Source organism: Chamaea fasciata, unplaced genomic scaffold, assembly GCF_029207755.1.
Source record: "Chamaea fasciata isolate MVZ Bird 193981 ecotype frontalis unplaced genomic scaffold, bChaFas1.0.hap1 SCAF_1, whole genome shotgun sequence".
NCBI lineage: Eukaryota > Metazoa > Chordata > Aves > Passeriformes > Sylviidae > Chamaea > Chamaea fasciata.
Genome location: NW_027094086.1, coordinates 60,215,892 through 60,229,193, shown reverse-complemented (window position 1 = coordinate 60,229,193; position 13,302 = coordinate 60,215,892). Strand labels below are relative to the sequence as shown.

The following is a 13,302-nucleotide window of genomic DNA, read 5'->3' as shown; positions in this document are numbered from 1 at the left end:
CTTAAAAATAATTCATTTTGAAAATGAGCCTAAAAGAGAGAAATTGGAATTGTGTGAATCTGGAGGGAGAAGTAGTAGAAGGAAGCATAGGAAAGGAGAAGTTGAGAAAGAGAAATAATTGAGAATGAATCTGTACAGTTTCCAGGCACCAGTACTTCAGTGGCACATAAAAATTGTGTTTTTCCGGCCTTTTGGTGAGGCATGAATTTCTTCTCCGTGGGGGAGGTGTCCCTTGTGTGATTTCAATTATGCAAACCCTTCAAATATGCTCTCTTCCATTCACCACTTCAGCAGGAATTCAGTCTGCTGTTGGACATGTTATTGCTCAGGTTATAAAACAACTAGCCCAAGGACAGTTTTGAAAACTGATTGTCCTGCCATTCTTCTAGACAACATACAGAGACCATTTTTGGTTCCTAATGGCCCGTTCAACGCATTAGGCTCTTACTGAAAGTGCATATAGATGGCAGTAGCTAAGGAAAAAGGATTTGAAAGACAATTATATTTATCAAACATACTGCTTCCTCTTTTTCAGCAGTATAGAAGTAACAATGTGGATAGACTCACTTCTTTAAAGTGCCAGGAAGTGGGAGGTGGATAAACTTTGTATTTTCCAAGGTTGAAGTGGATAAACATCATTTACCTCAAGTACATCACAGCAGCAGCCAAGACCTTGACAAGTACAATAGGTCATTCAGTACAAGTGTGCAGATACTGTCACCTAATCATCTAAGCCACATCTGCTTCTATTTGGCTTTAGATAACCAAGCAAGTTACATGGGGGGGGGGGGGGGGAAATTGAAAATTCAGAGCATATGTAACTTTTCCAAATAATTTCTGAAGTTGCTTCTAAAAAGATAAATTTTAAGAAGGGGTAGAAGTTACTGGCCAGTCATACTTTCTAATAGCAGAGAATCCAGTATTTTAAATATTCTTGGGCAATGACATAATACATTATTATGCTTTATCATTTTGCATTCAGGTGAAGATGGGAGACTGGCATATGAACAGCTGGACAAATTTCCCCGGGAATTTGTTAAAGTTGGAAACCGCCGTGGAACTGAAGCTGCCACAGCTTTTTAGATGGAAAAGAACCTGCTAATATTTAACAGGCATTAAAGTAGGATTGAGCTGCACTTCAGTGTGGGGAACAGAAGGAAGACTTTAAAGAATTCTATGAGAACGTTCCAAAATGTAGCAATTTACAGACTTCTTAAAGAAAAACAACATCTAAAATCCAGCTTAAGGTTTCCTATTGGCTCCTCGTTGCAGCTCATGAGGGAACAGTTGGATGCTGAGGAAACAATACTTTCTTGACTGGTTCTAAACAAATGATGTAATTGCAGTTATTCAGCCTCAACAGAGTTCTGTGAGGTTTTTAGAATTTGGCATCTCCATATATTTTCCTATTATATTTACTTCCTTGAAGTTGTCGTGAAGACTTGAGAAGTGTGATACTGTATCTAACAAGGACAATCAGGAGGCCACCTGAGCAGGCATGCAAAGAAGTTCTCCTTTGAATCCCACACGAAGTGTCTGCTGCCATGCAGTGTCCCCAGCAACACTCCAGGGGCAGGAAACGCTGCTGAGCTTTCTCCGTTGTGTCCTGGTAATGAAATACAGGGAAAGTTCTACAAGTTTTGCCTGGAGAAACAGCATGATGTAAACCCTGGGAGGGAGGCGTCACTTTGGTGACTCATTCAAAATGCCTCCACTGGTCTTTTATTCCCCTCTCTTGCCTTCCAGCAACAAACCATCATTAAACCAGCGATTTGTGAGGGGGATCAAACAATCATGTAGGTTTCTGAAAACTAAATGAGAAGGTAAAGTGCATTGATTTATTCTAAGAAGGAGGACTGAATACCGCTAATTGCACGAGTCCCCAGAATCGTGTTGTCCTGGAAGTTACAAGCAGGATTGGATTTCATACATTCTAATTAGTGGAGCATAGTTTCTATAGAATGATTTCAATATAAAGAACAGAACAAACTCAAGTGGACCTCGGAGGCAGTAATAAACAGAGGGGGAAGTGAATGCACCTCCCCTCCCCGCACTGCAAGGTTGAAAGACAGTGAGTGCTTCAAACTGTTGATTACAAGCCTTAAGTTAACAGAGGAGGTGAATAGAATTTAACAGAAGAGTGTTCCTGTACTGTGTTCATTATGCATGAAATGCTATTTAGATGTCAATTGAAGTATCCAAATTTGCATAGACGACATAGAAAATATTGCAAACAGTTCACATCAAAAGGAAACCTTGTGAGCCAAACACTTTGGCAAGGCAGGGGTCATTTGTTTTGTTTTTTCTACTGTGAATGTTACAATAATGTACATATCTGTATATTTATAAATATATATATTCTTCCTTTAATTAAAGAAGTACATTTTGTACAGTGCAAAATGGTTTCTTGCTTACTGAGGGATACAAACACTTTTTGCAGAAGGTGAAATAGCCATGTTATGGTTTTTATACTACACCTGTCCCTTCAGTTGAGTTCTTTCAAGGTGTCCTTTTGTATCTACTTTTTTTAATTTTTTTTTCTTTTAGTTTTGTGGCATTTGTACTCAACATATTTCCTATCACATTTAAGTTATAATAAAGATTATTTTTTAATTACTAAGCACATCAGTCCATATGTACAGTCACTCTTTCCATCAGCAGCCTCTTCACTATCAGGCTCATAGTTTAAGTTCAGAGCAAGCCAGTTTTGTGTATCGTTCAAGATACTTACCAAGAAAGGCTCCACAGGGACTACCAGAAAATGGGCTGGAGAGGCTCCAGGATTGTTACCGAACTTGCACTGATTACTCCTCCCTTCTGTGAAGGCAGACTCTCCTCAGACAGAAGGCATTCCTTCCATTCATTTTCCCTTTTAAAACATTCAGGCTTACAGCACACACCTTGGGGAATGTAGAGCTGCCTACAGAGCAGGGAGCCAAAGCTGCAGAGGACGGGGCAGCTCACATATAGAGGTATTGCATCGCATGGAGGGTGTATCTCATCTCATCGTAGTTTAAAGCCACCCTTTGAGAAGTTTATTAATATAAAGTTCATCTGCTACAGCATTACAACCATTAAAAATCATTCAGTTCAAAGGAGGCAGATAGGAGGGAGCAAGTTGTGCTCTGAATAAAGTCACTGAGGAAATGCACAAGAATTTTAGTATGAGCAGTCAGATTAAACTTAGTTCCTGCTGTGGTATCTGAGACTGACAAGCTTGAACGTGGGATGCAGATGTATAGAGACTAAGTTTCACCTGGAGCATTAATGCTGTTTTAGAAAACTAAATACACAAATAACTATCTTCTAACAGGATTCATGACAGCCATGACAAAGTGAACAGACCTTAAAGCTTCCAAAACCTGAAGGCAAATAAAAACACCCAAACCATTTATTTGTCTCATAGTTTGTACATTTTTATGCTTGCAGAGCTGACAACGCTGCCTCTTCCTGGCACATTAATGCACTCCTTAGTGTAGTAGGAAAAACCAGATGCACAGAGGTGAGCATCATGAGGTTCATGCTCACCAACTAGTAAAGGAGGAAGCAGCAGGGAGTAATTACAAAAGCTCTTAGGGCTGCAGCAGGCTGACTTGGACAAATTTAAAGGTCAGGGGCCACCCCAGGAAAGTATGTTAGGAAAAAGTTCCCATACCAAAGTAGCTCAGCAGCAGTGGAGATGGAAGAGATGGGCAGCTCGCTACAAGTCCACTTGGGAAAGGGGTTTATCTGGTGGTAAAGGTATCCTTTAAGTCCTTCATATCCATATGGAGGTTTTTACTCCCCCACCATGCTGTCACTGTCTCAGCTTTTGGCCCCATAAGTAGAAACCTATAGCACCCCCATACTACTGTAGCTACAGCAGCATCATGTTAGGCTACCCAGTTTCACACTGCTACTGGGCAAGGCTGTTGCATCCATCAGACCTCCAGAAGTTATCCTCTGGAGTTTCACCCTAGCTTGCAGTCTGTGATACAGTGTTTGGCAGTTGTATTGACTCCCAAATTTGAAGTCCATGTTAATCTGTGTATTTTAAGCATGACTCCCTGCTTTGCAGTGGGATTGTCCTGAGGAGAGAATCCACAGCACGGAGCTTCAAACGGCTGCAGTGCCTGAGGGTAGGATAGATGTGTCCTCACAACTGATCACATTTCATTACAGGCAGCTGCCAGCAGTTCAACAAACAGCAGCCAATTAAGGTTCCTCGTAACACCACTCTCAGTTTCTGAACTGCTCTGTGTTATTACAAGAATGGAGAGAGAAACGAATAACACAAACATTTTCTGCTGAAAAAAAAAATGATGACAATGCAATTCAGTCTTAAAAACACTGGAGTGCTGGAAAAGCACAGCCTTGGCAAAGTTTGCACGTTATTAAATTCTCATATCCAGTTCTGAAAACAACCTGAAATGGCCCTTGAAGTAAATGAATATGCATTTAGAACATATTCCTAGAAAAAAATAACCTCTAACTTCATGACTTATGCAGAGGCCACACCATAAGCTGCAACATAGGACAATGGTGCAGGCCCTGACGTAAGCAATCCAACGCCAAAAACCAAGTGAGTTTCAGCTGCCCAAAGAAGTAGCTATTATAGTCTAATTAATTTCTCCACACATTGTCTTAAGTACAATGGGTGTTCAGCAAAATTAACAATTGTTAGTGTAAACCAGTTAGGAGTTCTTCCTCCCACAAACAATCCACCTGCCCCATGGTTGATTTGTCCCTGCACAGCTGCTTATTCTTGAAGCATCTGGTACCTGCAAGTGACCCACCTCCCCGCTCTTCACTCTTGCATGGCTGAAATTCAGCCCTGTTCAGACATGCACATTTTATGGGAGAAGTGCTAGGACACTGCAGATACATCCCACATCCACACAGCCTGAGCCTGCCCCAGTGAAAGACAAGATTGTGTCTGTACCCTCTGCAGTGAAAGGAAGTCCATGTGCTGGTAGCACAAATGCATTTGACTTCTTGGAAAGAATCACATTCTGTAGTTAGGTTCCAGAACTGATAATTTTATTGTGCTACATAGAATGTTCCCTCTAATTCATCTGGATATAAAGGTTGTCTTCAGTGATGTTGATTTTCAGCTGCTACATAGCTATGTTCCAGTGATAAATGAGTTTCCCTATATACTTAAAATGTCAGATGGTTGTAAGAGAACTAATCACAAAAATCTCTGTATAAAACTTACACCTTTGACAAACCCTTAGCATGTAAATACAAAGTTCCTAGACTTAGTATGTTGCACAGTGTTACTGCACGCATGTTCAAAAAAACACACAGGAATTTTCAGAACAATAAATAAACCCAATCCTTTCAGAACATTTTTAAACAGCAATTATTGAAGCATCCTAATACTGCTGAGCATTTCTATACATTAATGTCTGATAAACAGGCATAGTCAGTGTTTGATCAAGGTTCAATGCATCTGTGACAAAGCATGTATATAGGTTTTATTATTATGGCAGTTTGGATCTCACACCTGGCTTCCTCCTGCATCACATTTTTCTTCAGTTTATACAGCAAACTATCCTCTCTGCTAACAAACTGCACGTAATACCACAGTGGTCTTTAAAACATTAGTATGCATTACTGAGTGGCACACGCCTTTTTGATGTAAAAAATTACTCTATTACAGGTGGGCCAAATGCTGCTGTACATCCATCAGCCTACTTGCAGAACTTCGTGATTTATTTGTACACAGTCTATTTCAACAGAAGGATCCAGCATATCAAGGGACTGTCACAGCTTTTATTTAAATAAAATCAACCCAGAAAAAGGACAAGATTTAAACCTAAAAAGCATTCTTCTTGATCAACCTGAAGAAACACAGACACTGCACACAAATTCTGGTTTTGTCTCTTTCTGGCAATTCTGTTTCAACAACAGCACCTCCACTACAGCAGATCACAGAGCAGGAAGTGAAATAGTGGGAAAGTTGCATTTGCTGTCTCATTTTGGTCTGCTGTTATGCCACAGCCCTTTCTTCCCTTCTACTGCCTCTGCAAATACAATATGCCTGACGTTGAAAAATAGAGCCACCTCTAAAAAAAATAGAGTTAACAATGAATAACAAACTTGAACCGCAAAAAAAATTATATCAAAATGAATTTTATTTACTAATGTTGAACTACTTTGTTATGAAAATTGCTTAGAATCTGAGATAGGAGAGGTCTAAGTCACTTGACAAGCTTATCCATTTCTTAACAGAAAACCAAGGTTGCTCTACAAAGCATTTGCCCAGCACCCAATTTTGTTTTTTCAAGACAGCTTCACTGCAAGATAAAGGACACACCTTTATCACCTTTTCAGCACTGTGATGGAAAGGAATACATCAAAGCACCCTCTGGAGCACACACTGGAAGATGTAATCTTGGGATTACAAAGTTCACAATAAATTGCGATGCCTCATTTTCTAGTTAACATGCTTGAGGTAAAATGGCAGCCAGGAGTATCACCTCCTACTAAAGGTTTCTGACATTTCCTGGATGGCACAACTGAAATCAGCTGTAAAACATCTGTTAACTTACCAACAGCCAGACGAAGTACAACAGAAGGAATATAAAAGGGCCAATCTGATAGCTCCAGAGTCATTCACACATATCCTGAAGCAACCATCTTTGGCAAGGCCAGATAGATCCACGAACCAGGATTCTTCTGATCACTTCTGCCTCCTGAGAGCCACTCAGTTTTAAGATCCACCCAAGATTTGGTAACAGTCACCATTGTCAAAGCCTCTCCTGCATATCTGTGTCCAATTTATTCTCCTGCTCCATCACACTCCATGCAGATGCCAGATAAGGTGCTCAAGGTTTTAAGGATCACTTTCTATTCCTGTAAACCTTCCAAAACCCAACTACCTTGGTAAAAGGGTGTCTCATCTCTTGGTAAATACCAGAGCAGTACCTTTCCTTTCAGAATAGCTGCTTTGTCTCCACCTAGTTTTCAGCACAGCTGCTGCTGGGACCAAGAACACAGCACCTTCTCCTCATAAGCCAATGGAAATTATTACTAAAAGAAATGGTCTAGTATTTCCCACTTAAGCTCTCATTACACAGCTTGCAAAATGTTTCCACAGAAAGCAGAGGAAATTAATTTTAAAAAACCTGAAAATCCTAAATCTAACTGACCTTTAGATTTTGACTCTTATTACCCAATCCTGGCTTTCTCAAACATCACCAACAGCACACAAATTTTTGTGTTTTTCCCCTCTCTACCCACCAGAAAAGCAACTTTGTTCTCCAGAAGTCTGCAAATCTAAAAAGATTTAAAAACTGCCTAGGCATTCCCCCAAAAATCTTGAAAGCTTCCATCTACAGTAGTCATAATTGATTTAAACCTAGGATTAGCCATTCCCCTGTCAATTAAGAGGCTGGTTTGGTAATGCAAAGATTTATTTATCAATTTTCACATATCATGTCAGACCAACTGATAAGAAAAGTATTTACACAACAGTTGAAATACACAGTATTTGTGTTTCATACAAGCAACTACATGCAGCCTGTAGTATCTTTTCCATGCAATATTCAGATACTCCTCCCACTGCTACATAATTCCAGTTAAAAATACCAACATCTGTAATGTTCCCACAAGAGTTTCTATACCTGAGGTTTAGTATATCCTTTCAAGAGGAAGTCTGCAATTAAAAGCCACATACATAAGCCTATTTAAAGGTTGTCATTCCAGTTGCAAATGGCTTGCTTCCTTTGAAGGAAGATCTGATCTAGTCTCCCTTAAGCCAGACAATACTTGCGATGGCTCTTCTTCAGAAGGGCTGTTTGCCTCATCTCCACAGGTATGCTCTTTATTTTCCTGTCTGGATTCCTCTAGAGTCAGACTCTCCAGCGTCTCAGGACTGTCAGGTGCTTGCCCAGTTAGCCTCTATAAAGGAACAAGACAGTGAATTTAGTATTTTTTCTACTTAATAACTATTAAATACTGAAGTAAGACTCTGCATATTAAATTAAGCAAACTATTTACCTTCATTTGGAGGTTGTTGATATAATCAAAACATTCCTTAGTTACAAAAATCTTAAAGACACAAGGTGAACTCAAATTACTAGCTCTTAACTTGCACACCACATCTGCTTTGTTAAGTTTTTCTTAGGTTCTACAGTACGAAGAACTGTTTATCTCAGGCAACCTAAAGTTAAGTATTTGCTATAGTACCATATAGGTTTTACTTTAGAAAAATTACTGTGCAACCGATTTACTCCATTTTTAGTTACAGACAATGAAGCTACATTAAGTCTAGATGAACTTTAAGACCCAGCAGTCTCTAGCACTTGATCAACCCAGATTTGTCAGGCACCAAGCTTCATATCACAGCTTAGTCCCTGCAAAACCAACCTGAAAGCCAGAACATCGAGGTTCCACAGCTATCTATATATTTATTGCAAGTTCAGAGACTCTTAAAATCAATGCATTCCTGCTAGAGGAGCCATGGAATTAGTGACACAACTACTTGCCCCAAGGAATTCACAGAGGGAGCTGTTAGGATATTTACAAGTTTATGAACCCTAAAGAGACTCTGTGTACAGCCCTTTTTGGGCCCTGCCTTGACAAGAAAACCTTGACTTTAAAGTCCATAATGGTCCCTCTCACCACACTACTTTGGTTCTCTGTTCCAAGTTTACTTTTCTAAACTGGACACAGCCAGTACCAACCTATTAAGCACATGAACTTAAGTCATCCCATAAAAGGGAAAAATCAACTCTTCTTTCCCTTATCACAGCCTCCAACATGCAAATCTTATTCTGTTAAGAGAGTAGGTTGAATCCCTCCTTCAGAAAACATCCATCTTAGTATTCTCACTACTCCTGTAGGTTCTAAGATGGGAAAAATTCATCCCCTAGAAGGAGCTTTATGACTCTAGAATTAGAGCAATAATCCTGCAGGAAACAGGTCAGAGAGCAATTTAAAATGAAGAGTCACGTCAGCACATATAACAGAAGTCATGATTCATTATAAATACCTTGGCTGGTTTCTCACTTTTTTGTTCTACAACATTCACTGAAAATTGCTTTAAATACCTCAATCACACTGGTCATATAATGCACATGCTCAGCAAGGGACAGGAGCTCGTCATTCTCTTCTTTCAGGCGGGCAATTTCACCATCCTTCTGCTCGATTTCTTTGTGCAACTGAGTTCAAATAACAAAATGTTAGAAGAAGACAATAGCCAGTGATGAAGTAGTTAGGTATCTTTGAGTAGCTACCTTTTCATTTTCTTGAAGCACTTCATACAGAGCCTTCCTCCTTTCTTCAGCCACTTCTTTCCAATACTGAGATGAAGGGCTTCCTGAAGTTAGAGGCTACAGTAAGTCTATGGTGAGACTTCTCAAGAGCACCTTAAGATATCTAACTTGTAGACAAGTATTCTGTGAGGTGAGGAACTAAGAACTCACTCTGTGTAGTGCTTTCAAAGATTCGTTGTGGAACTACAACTAGTGACACAAGCTTAGAGGAAACAGATCCCACACTGCAGTAATGGCTGTACAGTGCCTTCAGGAAGCTGCCTCAAGCATGGCAGCAGGCTCTGCAAGATGGCCACATTTGCAAATGCTGCTCTTAACGTGTGCTTTGTGGAAGACAGAAGTGCAACTTCCAAGTCACTGTCCACACTGGGCATAAAGGTTCTGAGAAACTGTGCACACAACACAGTTCCAGAATAGGTTCTCATTTCAGCTTAATTACTAGTCACTGGAAAACTTATAGCCCAGCCAAAATAACAAACTACTTAACAAGACTACTTAACACTGCTGCATACAGTACTTCTCAGCTTCTGGTTATCCTTAACTCATTCGTAAATACTAGTCATCTATACTTTAATACAGAGGATAAGTATCATCAACTCCTGCTAGACATTATGAAAAACCCACAGAGCCCTTACCTAAATGACACGGGAAATACATCTCAAGTAGTCCCGCAGCAGCACAGCATTTAAAGTAAGAAAACACTTCAGGAACTACCACATACCTTTTGTCATGAGATCTTCAGCTTGAATGACATCATTCTCATTTTCTTGCTCCTTGTCCACAGACACCTCAGCTTTACAAGTCTTTGAGACAAATTTGTTATTCCAGAGTTTCCTTCGGACTGAAGAGTTCTTCTGCATAAAACATAGAGCAACATCTCAGCCTTCACAAAAATACAAGCTTCCAAGCCTGGAAGTCTCTAATTCTTCACATTATAGTGATAGTTTAGACATCTGCCTTAATACCCAAAGAATTCAGAAATTTCTAGGTTTAAATATTGGTTATTACTATAACAACAGTAAGCTTAAGTTGTGTGATACAAGTTAGCACATTATTTTTTCTTTCATATACATTAGTTTTCAGTTAAGAGCTCAATAGCATTTCACCATGACTAGAAATAATTCTATATCTACAGATTATCTTTCAGTTCATACCTCATTACGTCTGCCAACCAGGCTACCTGCTGCCGAAGGCTGGATCATTTTCAGAGTCTGTCTTGGGGCAGCACTGCTAGTGGTATCTGTGAGGTACTTCTGAAAAGACAAATACGGTTCAGACAGTAGCCACTCTTCTTTTCACAAACTGAAAATTATGAATCCATCATGCCTCCATTAAGCTAACACACAATCCATCTTTTCAAGACAAAAAAAAAGGACACTGTAGCCTATATTAAGGCTTTTGTAAGGAAGGGGCTCTAATTATTTGCAGCAGAGATGGATCTTAATCACATGGAGCTATGATCAATCCCTGCCTCTTAGGAAACATTTGCCTTTCAAAAAGGAATTTGAGCAGAAATACTCTGATTTCAAGGCCAGTGACTTTAGCTGAAACTCTCAAACTTGAGTTTGAGAGCAGCAGTCTCAGACTCTTGGGGACAGGGCCAAAAGTGACTGCAGTTGCAAGGTTAGGTGGGGTAAAGGCATATCACTTGAGGCAACAGCTGTTTTTGTAACCTGTGAACACACCATCAAGCAGAGTTCATTTGAATAGATGTGTTACTTTGATTATCCATTAAAACGGATCAAAAGCTTCCTTGCTTCGATCGAGACAGGCTATTGTTTTGTCTAACCAGCATGTTTATCACCCTTCCTATCATGCATAAATGCCTCTTTCCCGCATCAAAGCTTTCTGATTGGGTTGGTTACACTGCCACCACGGGACAGCAAACAATGGCAGACAACCAAGGAAAAACAGCCAGGATACAATGCCACACCGGCGTGAGAAAGTCACCGATTCACACCGTGGTTCATAGGACAAGAGCTCGCCTTTCCCACGGTAGTTGCTGCCACCAATTATCCTACTGTTCCACTGAAGGGCAAACATTAACTGCTGTGGGAACAAGAGTCACACCGTGTGTCAGGCACTGCTTGCTGCTACTTAGGATTAGAGTTAAGTACACTCTGCCAAAAAATTATTGGCCAATACTCAAGTTAACCCACTGAAAGTGCAAAAAGCACCATCGAGCAATTTATACCCCAGAGACACTATGGAACAAGATCGCCATTAATCAGATCTGTCAATTGGCAATTTTCATTAACACCTGAAGTTCTCATTCCAGTAACTACGCCTCATCATACAAGAACTACTAGTCTCTATCATATACAGTTTTGTACTATTCTGATTAGAGCCTACGTTAAAAGATCTACCGAGAAAAGTTACTAAGGTTTGTACCTAATCAGTTAACTCTTAAAAATATAAATTGTTTAAGCATTTCCACCAATTCCAAGGCAACTATGATTCACGAGGGTCACTTTAGAAAGTGAACTGCCTGCTTGAATACTTCAATTAAAACATGTTCGACACAAGACAGACACAACTCTTGGTAAGTTCCCACCCATGAAGAACAGCCTACAAAACCTACTCTACAACCCCTAGGCATAAGCCAGACAGATTCAGTAAGCAAAGGCACATAGTCAGGACAAACAAACCAAACTAACCCGGAAAAATTAAACGGAGAGACAATAAGCTCAGTGTCAAAGTAAAAAAGACTTGCTGAGCAACAGGGAAAAAAAAGTAGTCATAAGCACATAGGCCCAATCAGGACAGCATGTTCCCAAGCCACACTGTCTGCCAGGAGGTTTCTCAAGCCAAATGGACATAAGCCAGGTGGAAGCACATTGCAACACATCCCTTTATATTCCTTGAGTGGACAGAGAAGCTTGTGTCAGTCAGGGGTATAGCGTCAAGGCTTTAAAGCCTATACCTGCAAAGATCCTGAGGACTTCTCCGCGGCCAGTTTCTGTTTCATTTTGGAATTCATAAGATCAACTGCAGTAGGAAAAAACAATAAAATTAATACAGCATCCGTCTACTCCTTTAGTTCGGGAAACACAAGTTAAAGAACATTAAAATTTCGGATTATCAGCTTTCATGGCAGCCGTCAGCAGTCCGCCCTGCACAGCGTGGTCAGAGGGCCGCTCCAGAGACTGCACCCGAGCCCCGAGCGGCGGGCGCGCCGGGAATGCATCGCCCCGCGCCGCCACAGCGCCCGCAGCCTTCCCGCAGGGATGGGGGTGTCCCAGAATGGCTGGGGGGGAACCGGGCACTCACCCACACGGAACCCCGGCCCCGCTCCCGCCAGGCGAGCTCGCAGGGCCCCTCCCGCCCCGCCGCGGCCAATGGGGAATAGCGAGGCAGGAGCCCGCCAACACCCAAACTCGGCCACGGAAGCTTGCGGCGGCGGCTCTACCGAGGAGAGGAGCCCCTTCTCGTCCCTCCCGGCCCTCTCCCGAGCTCGCCGGCCCCGCTCACCGGCGGCCGCTCCCGCACGGCCAGCGCCCCACGCACCCGCACGGCCAGTCACCCTCTCGCGCCCGGCGCGCGGCTATGAGGAGCGCGCTGACGGTCACGTGATCGGGGGCCCCTCTCCGAGCCAATGGCGCGCCGCGGCCGGTGCTGAGGGGGCGCGCGCCGCGGCCGGTGCTGAGGGGGCGCGCGCCGCTGCGCCTTGTCGTGTGGGGTTCGGTCGTTTCTGGGTTCTGTTTTTCGTTTTAGTTATAAAGGAGTTGCAGCGAGTCAGATTTAATCACGTCCCCGCTTATTCTCAACGCTCCTATCTGAACGCGGTGCAACCTGCAAAACAGGGGAAGAAAATTAGCAGTGTTAAGCCACAATAACTGCTGCACCACACTAATTTTATGCACGATATAGACTACAGCTCTTATTAATTACGCCTAAGGCTGCTGTTAAATTTGTTAGAAACCACTTGACAATTATATTCTTGCAAATATTTGCACATTTATCTTTTATTTATACTAATAGTATCTTCTGCTGACTTGTGAATAAACATTTTGTCGAGTTAAGGACACATTCCTTGCAA

At 41.6% G+C, this 13,302-nt stretch overlaps 2 protein-coding genes across 5 annotated transcripts in view; one reads left to right on the top strand and one right to left on the bottom strand.

Annotated features, from left to right (window-relative positions):
• The window catches only part of RIPOR2 (RHO family interacting cell polarization regulator 2), a 69,009-nt gene extending 66,375 nt beyond the window's left edge, over positions 1 to 2,634 (top strand). For both annotated transcript variants that reach the window (XM_066184636.1, XM_066184632.1), the window contains exon 22: positions 983 to 2,634. In XM_066184636.1, the coding sequence (XP_066040733.1) occupies positions 983 to 1,083 (101 nt within the window). In that variant the 3' untranslated portion in view covers positions 1,084 to 2,634. The remainder of the gene's footprint in view (positions 1 to 982) is intronic.
• Positions 2,635 to 4,997: 2,363 nt separating this feature from the next.
• GMNN (geminin DNA replication inhibitor) lies at positions 4,998 to 12,834 on the bottom strand. 3 transcript variants are annotated; one of them, XM_066184611.1, is made up of 7 exons: positions 12,735 to 12,834; positions 12,187 to 12,251; positions 10,418 to 10,516; positions 9,985 to 10,117; positions 9,225 to 9,307; positions 9,039 to 9,149; positions 4,998 to 7,887 (listed from the first exon to the last, which is right to left on the bottom strand). In XM_066184611.1, exons 2-7 carry the CDS (start codon positions 12,241 to 12,243, stop codon positions 7,684 to 7,686), a joined length of 687 nt encoding a protein of 228 aa, XP_066040708.1. In that variant the 5' UTR covers positions 12,244 to 12,251; positions 12,735 to 12,834; the 3' UTR covers positions 4,998 to 7,683. The 3 variants fall into 3 exon arrangements, with proteins under 3 accessions (XP_066040708.1, XP_066040716.1, XP_066040724.1); XM_066184619.1 differs by having other exon boundaries at positions 12,771 to 12,810; XM_066184627.1 differs by lacking the exon at positions 12,735 to 12,834 and adding an exon at positions 12,534 to 12,639.
• Positions 12,835 to 13,302: the final 468 nt, after the last annotated feature.

Excerpts from the sequence above, each read along its gene's own strand:
- GMNN (XM_066184611.1), bottom strand. The coding sequence starts at position 12,243 with ATGAATTCCAAAATGAAACAGAAACTGGCCGCGGAGAAGTCCTCAGGA. Across the intron at positions 9,308-9,984 it reads TGAAGATCTCATGACAAAAG|GAAGCCCTTCATCTCAGTAT; the intron begins GTATGTGGTAGT and ends CTCTAACTTCAG. Across the intron at positions 9,150-9,224 it reads TGCTTCAAGAAAATGAAAAG|TTGCACAAAGAAATCGAGCA; the intron begins GTAGCTACTCAA and ends ATTTGAACTCAG.